The sequence below is a fragment of the Artemia franciscana genome, chromosome 8 (assembly GCF_032884065.1).
Source record: "Artemia franciscana chromosome 8, ASM3288406v1, whole genome shotgun sequence".
Lineage (NCBI taxonomy): Eukaryota > Metazoa > Arthropoda > Branchiopoda > Anostraca > Artemiidae > Artemia > Artemia franciscana.
Window position 1 is genome coordinate 22,412,409 of NC_088870.1, and position 12,686 is coordinate 22,425,094.

At 34.5% G+C, this 12,686-nt stretch overlaps 1 protein-coding gene across 3 annotated transcripts in view; it reads right to left on the reverse strand.

Moving 5' to 3' along the window:
- The window catches only part of LOC136030151 (eukaryotic translation initiation factor 4 gamma 3-like), a 119,685-nt gene that overhangs the window by 13,193 nt on the left and 93,806 nt on the right, over positions 1 to 12,686 (reverse strand). For all 3 annotated transcript variants that reach the window (XM_065708855.1, XM_065708854.1, XM_065708857.1), the window contains one exon: positions 6,042 to 6,307. In XM_065708855.1, the coding sequence (XP_065564927.1) occupies positions 6,042 to 6,307 (266 nt within the window). The remainder of the gene's footprint in view (positions 1 to 6,041; positions 6,308 to 12,686) is intronic.

The following is a 12,686-nucleotide window of genomic DNA, read 5'->3' on the forward strand; positions in this document are numbered from 1 at the left end:
ACAACAATTTTATGCGTATCAGTAGGCATCAAATCGATTGCTATTTTGAACAGGCGCACTAGATCGTTATTTTCGTGGAAAAAACTTTTCAATTGGGAAACGATAGTCCTTTCAACATCGGGAGAAATTTTCCAACATGCATTCAATTCAGCATTTTCTATCATAGATGAAGAACAGTTGTGAAAATTTATGATTCTCACCTGAGAATGATAGAAGGGACCCTGCTCTTTGATAAATTTGCCCTTTTACTTTGAAAGTAGGCATAAATTGATCTTGATTTTCAATTTGGGCACCAAACGACTTCATTTGGAAACATTAGCTAAAATTTCTGATGTTTGATAAAAAAAAAAACGCTTTTATTCTGACTTGATTCCAGTAAGCAAAGTTTTCAATTGCTCTGGTGGTACAGCTAGTTGAGGAAATTTAACTTTTTCTGAGGCGCAACGTATTCCCATTGTTTTACCATTAAAAAGGTTATAAAGGGCACTAGAATTTTTCGTTTCCGTTAGAATGAGCCCTCTTGCAACACTCTAGGACCAATTGGTTGATAAGATGACCCCTGGAAAAAAAACACGCACCCGTGGTCTTTCTTCTGGCAAGAAATTTGATAAAGACTAAATTTGATGAAACTTGTATATTTATTCCGTTAAAAAATTTCTTCTGTTAAAAAATGGAAGTTCCACTTTTTAGAGTTTCATTTACTGTTGAGCCAGGTCACTCCTTACTACAGTTAGTTACCACGAAGTGTTTGATATTGTCGATGATCTTGGTGCTTGTTTAGATCTTGGTCTGTTTGTTCATGATTCGACCTTTTTTATATCTACCACCAACCTCGGCTTTACCGAGACTGGTGCCAAAGATATTCAAGACTAGGTGATCAAATGAACATATTTTAAATACGAAAGAAAGTATAGCGATTCATTTTATAATAATAATCTCATGATTCATCGCAGGTCAGATATTCTTTTAAATATTGTTTTAAGTTTTGATAACATTATTCTTTCTAATTCAACTAGACAATATTTTTTGGTAGTTATTTTTATTTCTTTCTTTTTCTTCATGTAAAAAATTATTGAAACAAGTTCTATTATTTTAAAGCAATCTGGAAATTTATTCTAGAAAATTTATAAGAAAAGTTCTTTCCCTATTTGTTCATATTCTTGTTTTAATCCTTTCCTCGTGAATCTATAAGAAAATTGGTGACTTATTCTACTGTAATTTTCTTTTAAGATATTTTAAAAATGGGTCACCAATTTAGGTGTCTTGATTGGATTCCTTTCATTTTATTCCCTGAACGCTGGTGAACTGGGTTACAAAAGTTCATCCACTACTACTGAATCCTGATCGTTTTGTATATCCTTGGCCCGCGAAAGAGGCGACTTTACTTCGTGTTACTTGAGTATTTTTCATGTCAGTTAAATTTTGATTCTTTTTTCAACTGTAGTCTGACAAATAGAAATGAGTTTTTTTTTATCTATATGTATTACGAGAGTGATTTGCCCTTACTAAAGTGTCTAGGTAGGAATTTTTAGATAGGTGAAAGCTTCATCTTGGTAGAAGATTAAAAAAAAGAAAAGTGTTTTCAATTGAAAGTAAGGAGCGACATTAAAACTTAAAACGAACAGAAATTATTTCGTATATGAAAGGGGCTGTCACCCCTCCTCAGCGCCTTGCTCTTAACGCTAAGGTTTGACACTATCTCATAAATCTGGTTTTTAAAACAATTGAAAACTTTGGCGTAAAGAGTGAGGTGTTGACGAGGGGTCAGCCCCTTTCATATACGGAATAATTTCTGTCCGTTTTAAGTTTTAATTTTGCTCTTTACTTTAAATTGAAAACTTGGTTTTTTTTTATTTAATTTTTGAACGTTTTTGAATTAATGCATGTTGTGATTTCGGCTCACTGCAAATGAATAATTAAAACGAAATTTGCATTTTTTTTTTGGCTAAATGGTTTTCTCATTGTTTTGATCGGACAATTTTGATAAGAAAATGGGTGGGGGGTGAAGCTAAGTTGCCCTCCAGTTTTCATTACTTATAAAGGCAACTAGAACTTTTAGTTTTTTATGAACGTTTTTATTAGTAATAAACATACGTAACTTATGAATTCAACTTTAGTAAAGAACTTTTATATTTGTATGTTTTTATTATGTATATGACGGGGTTCACCCCCTCTTCAATACCTTGCTTTTTACATTAAAACTTGAGTTTTTTCCCAAATCTTTAAGAATGATCCTTGAATCACAAAGGCCATAGAATAAACAGTTAAAATTATTAAAAAATACTTTAGTGTAAAGAGGCAGGTATTATTGAGGAGACAAACCTGCTGATATACGTAATAACTTCTGTTCATTTTAGTTTTTAATGCTACTCCTTACCTCCAGCTGAATTTTTTTCAAATTTATTTTCTCTTTTTTTTTATAAATAATTCTAGAAAATACTGCGGCCCCTTCATGGAAATTCTCATCCCTTATGAAGAATTCTTCCATGGAAAGATCCTCCCACATAACTCCATACCCCGACCCACCTCCTCCCCAAAAACACGAAAAAGTCACCCTGAAAACGTCTGTCCACTTCCCAATAACCTTTACTATATGCAAAAAATCGTCAAACTTTGCAACTTGCAGCCCCTTTATCGGGGCCTGTGGGGATTAAGTTTTCCCAAAAGATATAATTATTTGGTTTTTAGACTAGGCTGAAGAAAATGGGTTTCTCAGAATTTTTTTCCGGTGACGTCGGGAAAAAATTGAGCGTGGGAGGAGGCCTAGGTATCCTCCATTTTTTTCGGTTGCTTAAAAATGGCACTGTAACATTTAATTTCCGTTAGAATGATCCCTGGTTCGACATTTTAAGACCACAGAGTCGATTCAATCACCAATGGGAAAAAAACAAAAACGACAACGAAAAATAAGTAAATAAATACACCCGTAATCTGTCTTCTGCCAAAAAGCAGATTTCCCCTTTTTTGTAGATAGGAGCTTGAAACTTCTTCAAAAGGGTTCTCTGGTAAGCTGAAGTCGACAGTGTGATAATTTTGTTAAGATTCAATGGTCTTCAGGGGGTATTTTTCCCTATTTTCGAAAATAAGACAAATTTTTTCAGGCTAGTAACTTTTGATGGGTAAAACTTAACTTGATTAAACTTATATGTTCAAGATCAGTATAAAATGCAATTCTCATAATGTAACTATTGGCATCAAAGTTCATTCCATTCTACAGTTCATTACCACAAATTGTTTGACATTTCCAGATAGAGGAGAGAAGATGTCTGAGTATTGGTTTGCTTACGTCGTTATATGACCAGGCAGTTATAGTAAGTAAGTAAGTAAGTAAGTAAGTATGTAAGTAAATAAGATAGCCCTAGACTCTTAAGGTCCAATCCGGCGGTGCTGATCTCCGTTTCATGGCCCTTCAGTCAGGAAGTGCAATGGGGGTTGAGGGCAGTTATAGATCAGGCAGCTATAGGGTTATGACGACTGCCTCTAAACAAAGGGTAAAACTGATGCAAGTTATTCATTATTTCCTAAATGGGTGCTTCTTTCACTTGGGCCATAGCAATGTCGTACGGTATATGTCCTCAAATCGTTCTCTTTTTTTCCGAGGTCAAGAAACAAGGCTTTAAAATCAGCCATAATTTTTCTCTCTGGAATTTTACATCCGTTCTCAATAGATAGAAGTGTCCCCAACATTTCCAATCTCCACTCTAATCCTAAACTTTGAAAATATGTTTTTCTTTAGAATCAAAATTTTGGATCGTAAATAAAAATCTTCAAATAATCTCAGACAATATTTTCACTGAGTAGAATTGTTGAGTTACTCCTTAATAATATTTTTACTGAAAAATTGTGGGTGGACAAAACAGGGTATTATTGTTCACATGGCGAAAATTCTGTACTACTTTTGATATTCTACGTGGCTTCATCTACACGGATTAAGTCATCGCGACCTCTAGAATAGGGTTTTTAGATGCTTAAATACATTACGTAAATATTTTAAACACAAAAAATTTGTATACAATAAAGGAAAAGAGAAATATAAATATTTAAAATTACTAAAAACCAAGCTCTTAGAAGTAATTATGCCCCTATCCTTTCAATAAATTTTGTGAGGAGGTCTATGAGGCTCGACCTCACCCTTTTACCAATATCCCGTTAGGCATTTGAATGTAATATCTTATGCTAAGAAAAAAGAATCATAATGGCACTATTGCCCTCCCTCTAAGCAACGATTAATAAGGTTTCGAAGAAATGTTTTGGGAATTTGAAACCTCTGCAACAGGATTTTCTGTTTTTTTTTTAATCTAATGGTGTAATATTCATTAGGATTGGTTGACTCTTGAGGGCGTTTCTTCATTTTTTAAAAATTATATAGATTTTCTCAATCTCGTAGCTTTTCATGGGTGGCATTAAACTGAATTAATTTTACATGTTTGGAATTAATACTATTCGGCCGAGTCCATCCTCACTTGCGGTTTATTATAATATGAACTATTAATATGAAATGTGTATTTTTATGTAAAATGTACTATTTTATGAAATATGAAGCAATTCAGATTTGTGAAATATAGCTTATAAACAATGTAGAAAAACAAAGTAATTAAGACAGCACTAGACCCTTAAGGTCCAAAACCGCGGTGCTGATCTCCGTTTCATGACCCTTCAGGCAGAAATTGCAATGAAAGGCTGGGGACCAACCATCCTATGTCCTCACACACCCTTCCTGCTTACCTTCCTCAGATTTCTTCAGGTACCCATTTAGAGCTGGATCGAATCTGGATGAGCTTGCAGAGTCACGCCACTGACCCTCGTCCCAAACTAAATGACTGGTCACAATTAGGATTGAAACCGTGCCCTCTTAACGAGGAATTCCCACGGCAGCACACCAACCACTTAGCAAGGAGTGGCTATAAACAATGTAGGTCCCTAATTCGGGCTCAGCCTCAGCAAACTGGAGATGAAAATAAAGTTCCCACCCCCCTTCATCCTACCCCTTTCTATATTAATATGAATATTCGTAGAGAGTTAGAAAATTCGAATATTGAAATGCAGTCTTATAGGCATATGCTCTTCTCTCATCACACAATGAGCCACAACCCTTCCGTCATAGTAACTGAAGCGCAATTAGAGATCACCAGAAAAAGTCTTATGAAAAATAGAAAGCTTAAACTAAATTAACAAAAAAAATGTCCATACTAGCCATTATCTTGCATGGGCTTTGTGACTTCTCAGATATGAATTCACCTCCGTGCAGCATTATTTTCTCTTCAACTGAAGAACTCAACATAAAAGTTCTTGATAGTTTTAATCGACTATCTACCTCAGAATTTTCAAGCCATTACAACTTGATCCTCTTTCAGACGAAATCGTACTTTGGTGCCAGAATATGACAGAATGCATCACTTTCTCGCTGTGCAATCGCTTTTGTCACTTAAAAAGGGCAATAGAACTGTTGATTTTCTTTTGAATGAGCCTTATTGCAATTTTTTAGGACCATTGGTTTGATATAATCACACCTGAGGAAATCAAAACAAAAAACAATCAAATAAAAGCACATCCGTGATCCTGTACAACCTGTACAACAGGTTTGTACAACTTTTCTGCTGTTTTGAATCTAATAGTGTATTTTTCATTAGGATTGATTAACTGTTGAGGGCGTTTCTTCATTTTTTTAAATCATGTAGATTTTCTTAATATCGTAGCTTTTCACGGGTGGCATTAAAGTGAATTATTTTACATTTGAATTATTTTAATTACTATTTGGCCGAGTATTTCCTTACTTGTGGTTTGTTACCAAGAAACACTCGATGATTATAAACAATCGAGTTTTCTGTAGAGAAACCAGAATATTTACTATTTTGAATATTTTTTGCTCGAAACATGGAAAAGCTACCCAAGTAAGAACTTAGAATTTTTGTTTTTTCAAAATTAATTTTTGGGTCACCAGAGAAGAAAAATTGTCTGCTACAGTTTAAGAATTATGTTACTGTTACATAAGAAACCCAAAGATGTTACTTAAATTATCTAGAGTAGCCTGCATATACTACCTTGATATTTGTCTGGTTAAATTTGATAGCTCTGGTATTGGATTCTGACAAGGCAGGTTCAGTTGCAACAATGCCACTTTTAGCTTCCATGCTCATATTCAAAGGAAGATCGAAGGCTTTTTGGTTCAGCACAGATTCTTCAAGCTGAGAAATTTTGCGATTCCAAAGTTTTTCCTCCATGTGTCCAGGAATTGGGTCGATGTCAATTCTAATCTCTTTTTTCTCTGAATCTAAGGATCGAGTCGGAGCTTCCATCATTTGATTATCTATAGTCAAGAAACAAACATAATGGGAATGAACTAAGAAATAAATATTAGGTAAAAGTAAAATTGATGATAAGAAATGATTTTTTATTAAAATAAGACTACCATGAGCCACTTCTCCCCAAATAAAATATAATTTTGTAGATTCACCTAGTGTTTTTGTTATGACACTTCTGCAGTTTATTATTTCAACGTATTTAATTTTTGGATTCAATTATTCAATGTATCTACTCTTATTTTGTTGCATGTGAAAACTATTGTTATTTTTAACACCTAAAGTATTTACATAGAGCTATTCATATCGTTACTAGTCATAGTAAGTGCTATGAGTGTTTTTTTTTGTTTTTTTTTTGCTGTTAAGATAATCGAACTTTTATTACCAGGTATAATCTTTCAAATTTATTCTTGTTACATGATTTTTTTGGCTTAGTTTAGCTGTTTCCTTTTTTGGCCTAACTTCAATATCCCTCTCAACATGCCTTGAAAGTTTCAACTTAAGCTTTGTGAAACTTGAAAGTTTCAGCATTTTAAGAAACACCCTACATATAGTGCATTTTGATTTTGTTTTACACCCCCTCAACATTTTCCGAAAATTTATCTGTTCACTCTTTGCCTTTTTATATACTCAGGCTTAAGCGTGCCTCCTTTTCCGAATAAACAACCTCATACAAAAACAATGAGCAACTTACATAACTTACATCCCTTACCCCAGGGTCTATGGGGTGGATTCATCATCTTCGTAGCCATAGTTACTTTACTTTCATACTATTTTTAACAAAGAGGTTGTTTCAAAATATTTATTAGATCTCTTTTGGGGGAGGGAGGCTAAAAAAGGCATGGGACAGGGCTATTTTTCCATAAGAAAGTCTTCAATATTATGTTAAATCATGCCCTGAAAGTTTCATCTTAATATCATCTTTACATATCAAAGAAAATAAAAATAAATAAAAATTTGAAGTAGAAGAACAGGAATTTTTTTTCCATAAAACAGTGGAATTCCAAACTTTCAATGAATGTTTCGACCCTACGTCCAATGGTAGTTCTCTCTATAGCACAAATAAAAATATAAAAGAGAAACTTACATTAAGATACGACCGCTAAAACTAAAAAAAAACAAAAAAAAAACAGGCTTAGCATGCTTAATTCGTCGTAAGTTCAACCGGGACTTTAAGTTTCTAGTTGAACTTCGTTGAAGTATTGATGCTAAGGCTGTTTAATTTGTTTTTTAGTTTTGATGGTCATATTTTAACGTAAATTTCTCATTTGTGCTATAGCAAGAAGAGCCCTTGGATATGGGGTCAAAATATTTATTTTAAGTTAGGGATTCCAATGTCCTACGAAAAAAAATTACCTATTGTTCTAATTGTTATTTTTTTTTATGGTGGAGAGGCAGTGTTGTCTTTGCCGCAATCTATTTAATACCCTTATCTGTTCTTAAAATCTTTCAGATACGCCTTTTTGATAAACTGGATGCATGTAGTATCTTCTGATTTATTTTAACAAACGCCTAGACATTCCCCAAGATTTCATCTTAATACCCTTAACTTTTCCGTATATACACAGAATAAACCATTTCTCCTTTGCTTAACGATAAATCCTACCTCTAAGCAATGGATGAATGGCACATTTTACAATCCCTTCCCTGGACTGTGTGGGGATATAGCTGTTAGGAGTTTTGACTACTTTGAAAAAAATCTCTTTTGAAGACGTCAATTTTCATTGTTGAGGGGAGGTGGTATTTAATAAGGGCCAGAGAGCTAGTTGCCATCCAGTCACTTTTCTACATTCCCTGAGAGTTTCATTTTAACTCCCTAGTTTGTTCCTTAGATATTGCTGACACGTGATTTTTACAACCAACACGTGATTAAAAGTCTTTTGAAGATCTGCGATCAAACATACCCATTTTCCAAATAAAAAACTTAAATGTTAACAATTGGCAAATTGTGAAAGATACTCCCACGACCTGGGGTCAGTAGGGGTTATGTCTAACTCTGCCGGAGGCTGAGTTATTTAGCCTATGGACCCTTTTGAACAAAAGGACTATCTAAAAAAATTCTCAGACGTATTTCGGGTGGAGGGTATAGGAGAGGGGCTGGATTCCCTCTGATAACTTCTGATTCTCCAAAAGGGCGCCAAAACTTTAATTTCTAATCGAATAAGCCGCCTATGATGTTTAGCGAAAAGCCAAATTGATTACACCCTCATGTCCCACCATTGTAAATAAATGGCTATGAATAGTGGATCTCACATCGGAGCAGATACTGGTTCGAAAAATTGGTCAGATTATCTTCCAGCCAAGTTAGATTTAAAGTTAAGACTAGCAGCACGCCCCAAATGGAAACTTCCACAAAGATTTGACAACTATCGCTTCGATGATCTTAATATACGACAGACATTCCGCTTATGAGATTTCTAATCAATTAAATCTCTTAATGTGCAAGGGACCGACAAGCGAACTCAAAGCTTAAATGAAGAGTGGCTTGCCGAAGCCATGATAGGATACGGCAAAAAACTATAAAAAAGATCGATGAAAAAATACCACAAGTCAGCCAAGAATAATAAGAACCAGTACTGGAAGAAAATTGCCGAAGACATGAAATTCACTGCTTACAGAGGCGACACTCAGAATATTTATAAACTTCTAAAAACAATCAGAGACAAACCACATAGGCCTACTAGTATGCTTTTAATTGTTTCAAAAGCTGAATTGTGTCAAAGAGTCAAACTTTCCAGTACGGAGTGAGGGATTGCGGAGGGGACAACCCATTTCATATACGGAGTAATTTCTGTTCGTTTTAATTTTTAAGGTCATTCCTTACTTTCAGTTAAAAAAACTAGTTTTTCTTATGTAATTTCTGAACGTTTTGGAACTAATGCATGTTTGATTTTGGCTCTCCACACGTAAATTATTAAAATGAAAATTGCATATTGATTCCTTTTTTGGCTAAGTGGCTTTCTCTTAGTTTTGATCAGACTATTTTGAGAAACAAGGGATGGGGAAGAAGGCCTAGTTGCCATGCAATATAAACTTTAATTTTTAACGATTTTTCTATTAATAAAAAATATACGTAACTTAAGAATTAACTTACATAACAAACTTTTATATTCTTAAATTTTTATTACGCATATGAGGGGGTTTGTACCCTCGTTAACACCTCGTTCTTTACACTAAATCATAAGTTTTGTCCCAATTCTTTAAGAATGACCCCTGAATCAGAAAGGCCGTAGAAGTGGTTGAAATTACTAAAAATACTATAGCATACAGACCGATGTATTTATGTCCTCTTAAATATCTTGTTCTTTATGCTAAAGTGTTTTTAGAACCACTCATATACGTAATAATCTCTCTTCGTTTTAAGTTTTAATGCTTCTCCTTACTTTCAACTGAAGAAACTTTTTCATGTTTATATTTTCATTGTTTTTTTTTTTGAATAGTAATGCTAGAAAATCATGCGCCCTTTTCATTTTGTTTTTTTTTTTGGTTGCTTAAAAAGGCAACTAGAACTTTTAATTCTTAAGGAACGTTTTTAATAGTAAAAATATGCGCAACTTTAGAATTAACTTACGTAACAAACTTTTATATTCTTATATTTTGATTATATATATGAGGGGGTTTTTTCCCCTCGTTAACACCTCGCTCTTCACACTAAATCTTAAGTTTTGTCCCCATTCTTTAAGAATGACCCTGAATCAGAAAGGCCATAGAATAAATAGTTGATATTACTAAAACTACTTTAACATAAAGAGTGAGGTATTTATCTCCTTCTAAATACCTCGCTTTTTATTATAAAGTATTTTTAGAACCCCTCATATGCGTAATAATCTCTGTTCGTTTTATGTTTTAATGCTACAGTTTACTTTCAAGTGAAAAAAAAAACTTTTCCATGTTTATTTTTTCATTTTTTTATAGTAACTTCAGAAAATTCAGCACCATTTTCATTGAATTTCCGTTCCCCCCTGATATAATTCTCTAGGGAAAGATCCTCCCACATAGCCCCCTCTCCTCAAACCCACCCCCAAAACCAAAAAAAAAATCTCCTGAAAACGACTGTACACTTTCTAATAACCATTATTGTATGTAAACACCGGTCGAATTTTGTAACTTGCAGCCCCTCCCCAGGGACTGTGGGGGAGTAAGTCATTCTCAAAGACATAGTTATTATGGTTTTTGACTATGTGGAATAAAATAAGTATCTCATAATTTTGTTTCGTTGACTTTGGGAAAAATTGAGCGTTGGTGGGGGCCTAGATGCCCTCCATTTTTTTGGTCACTTAAAAAGGGCACTAGAACTTTTCATTTCCGTTATAATGAACCCTCTTGCGACATTCTAGGACCAATTGGTCGATACGATGACCCCTGGAAAAAAAACAACAACAAATAAACACGCACCCGTGATTTGTCTTCTGGCAAAAAATACGAAGTTTCACATTTTGTTAGATAGGAGCTTGAAAATTTTACTATAGGGTTTTCTGATACGCCGAATGCGATGTTGTGATTTTCTTTAAGATCCTGTTACTTTTGGGGGGTTTTTCCTCTATTTTCTAAAATAAGGCACATTTTTTCAGGCTCGTAACTGGTCATGACGAAGACTAAATCAGCATGAAAATCTGATTCTTTTGATGTATATTTTACCTTCAAAATTTCGTTTTTTAGAGTTTTGTTTACTATTGAGCCGGATCACTCCTTACATCAGTTGGTTACCACGAACTGTTTGATAGATCATAATAAGCGTTGCCTTAATTCCTGCCAAAGACCTTATTACCTGCAGGAAGCAAACTCACCCTGCAGTTTTTACAGAAATGTAAAAGTGATTCACCCCACGTTAAATTAAGTCCAACAAGCAATCAATATCCTCAATATCAATAAAGCTCCTGGTCCTGATGTTATTAAATAAAAAAAAACGAGTTTTTCTTTTAACTGAAAGTAAGGAGCGACGCTAAAACTTAAAACGAACAGAAATTACTCCGTATATGAAATAGGTTATAAGATAAGATATTTATTTCAAAAAAAGCACTATCACAAGCCCTCAAAGGGTCGAATTCAGACTTTGGAGTCGACTAACAAAGCAAACAAAGCAAAAAACATTAATAATAATGAATTATCAAATTATGAGTAAAAAAATCGGTCAAACTAAACATGAAAAAATACAAGTCAGAAAAAGAAGGGAAGAGGACAAAAAATGTAATAATACAGAAAAGAACAAGAAATAAACATATATATCTACAAATTAAATGAGACACTAAAAAAAAGAATGAAGCATAAAACACACGAAAAACACATATAAATTAAAAGGGAAACTAAACCAAAACAGCGGGGGGCAAGCAAATTAGTGCAACGACTTAAAGCGCCTCACATGAAAAAAGAGGGGGGGGGGAAACTAGTTGGTTATATTACTTATTTTTTCTGTGATGAAGGGAACGAAGGTTTTTTCATATCTGGAAGTAACGCAGCAAATGGGGGACAAAACTGGGATAGGCTCAGAAACAGCTAGAGGCTGTTGTACTCTTGATGGTGAATGACCTTTGGGGAAAATACTTGTCGTCCGAGGGTTCGTTATTGCATTTTTAAAAAACGGAGGCACAACGACGACCTCCTTCTCTCAAGGGTTTCCAAACTAGCCTTTTTTAGGAGAAAAGAGTAAGGCACCTTGCCTTCTTTGAAAATTATTCGCAAGGCTCTTTTTTGGATTGACTCAATTTTGTCTGATTCTTCACGGGAGAGGCCAGGATGCCAAACTGGACAAGCATACTCAAGATTCGAGCGGACAAAAGACGTGTACAACCTTAAGGAGTGAGTTGGGGGGACGCTATATTTATTTAGTAGCTTAAGGAGGGCGATAGACGCATTAGCTTTATGGATGATATCTTTAACGTGGATATCCCACTTTAAATTTGAAGAAATTGTGACTCAAAGTAAATTAACCGAGAACGCATAAATTTCAGGAGCGATAGTATTAAGAAGACAGTGCGAGGATTTGAGGAAACAAATCGGCATTATCATGGACTTAGAGGGGGTTTACTGTCATATCTAGGTCCAAAGCCTCACTTCCAATTTCATTGAGAATACTCATAGGGTCGCTTATTAAATTTCTAAAGCAACTTTCAACAATCGTTAGGTCATCAACAAATTTCCAACGGTCAGGAACTTCCTTCGCAAGGCTGTTAATAATGACTGAAAAAAGGAGGGGGCCTAGGAGAGTTCCTTTGGGTATGCCATTGTAGATAGGGAGAGGATTTGAGTAATGGTTCTGGTATTTGACCACCTGTGATCTATTTGTTAAAAAGAAGGCTACCAATTTTACCAGTAAGGGATCAATATTGTACTCACTTTCTAGTTTCTCAATTAAAATATTGTGGTTGAAAATGTCAAAGGCTTTCTGAA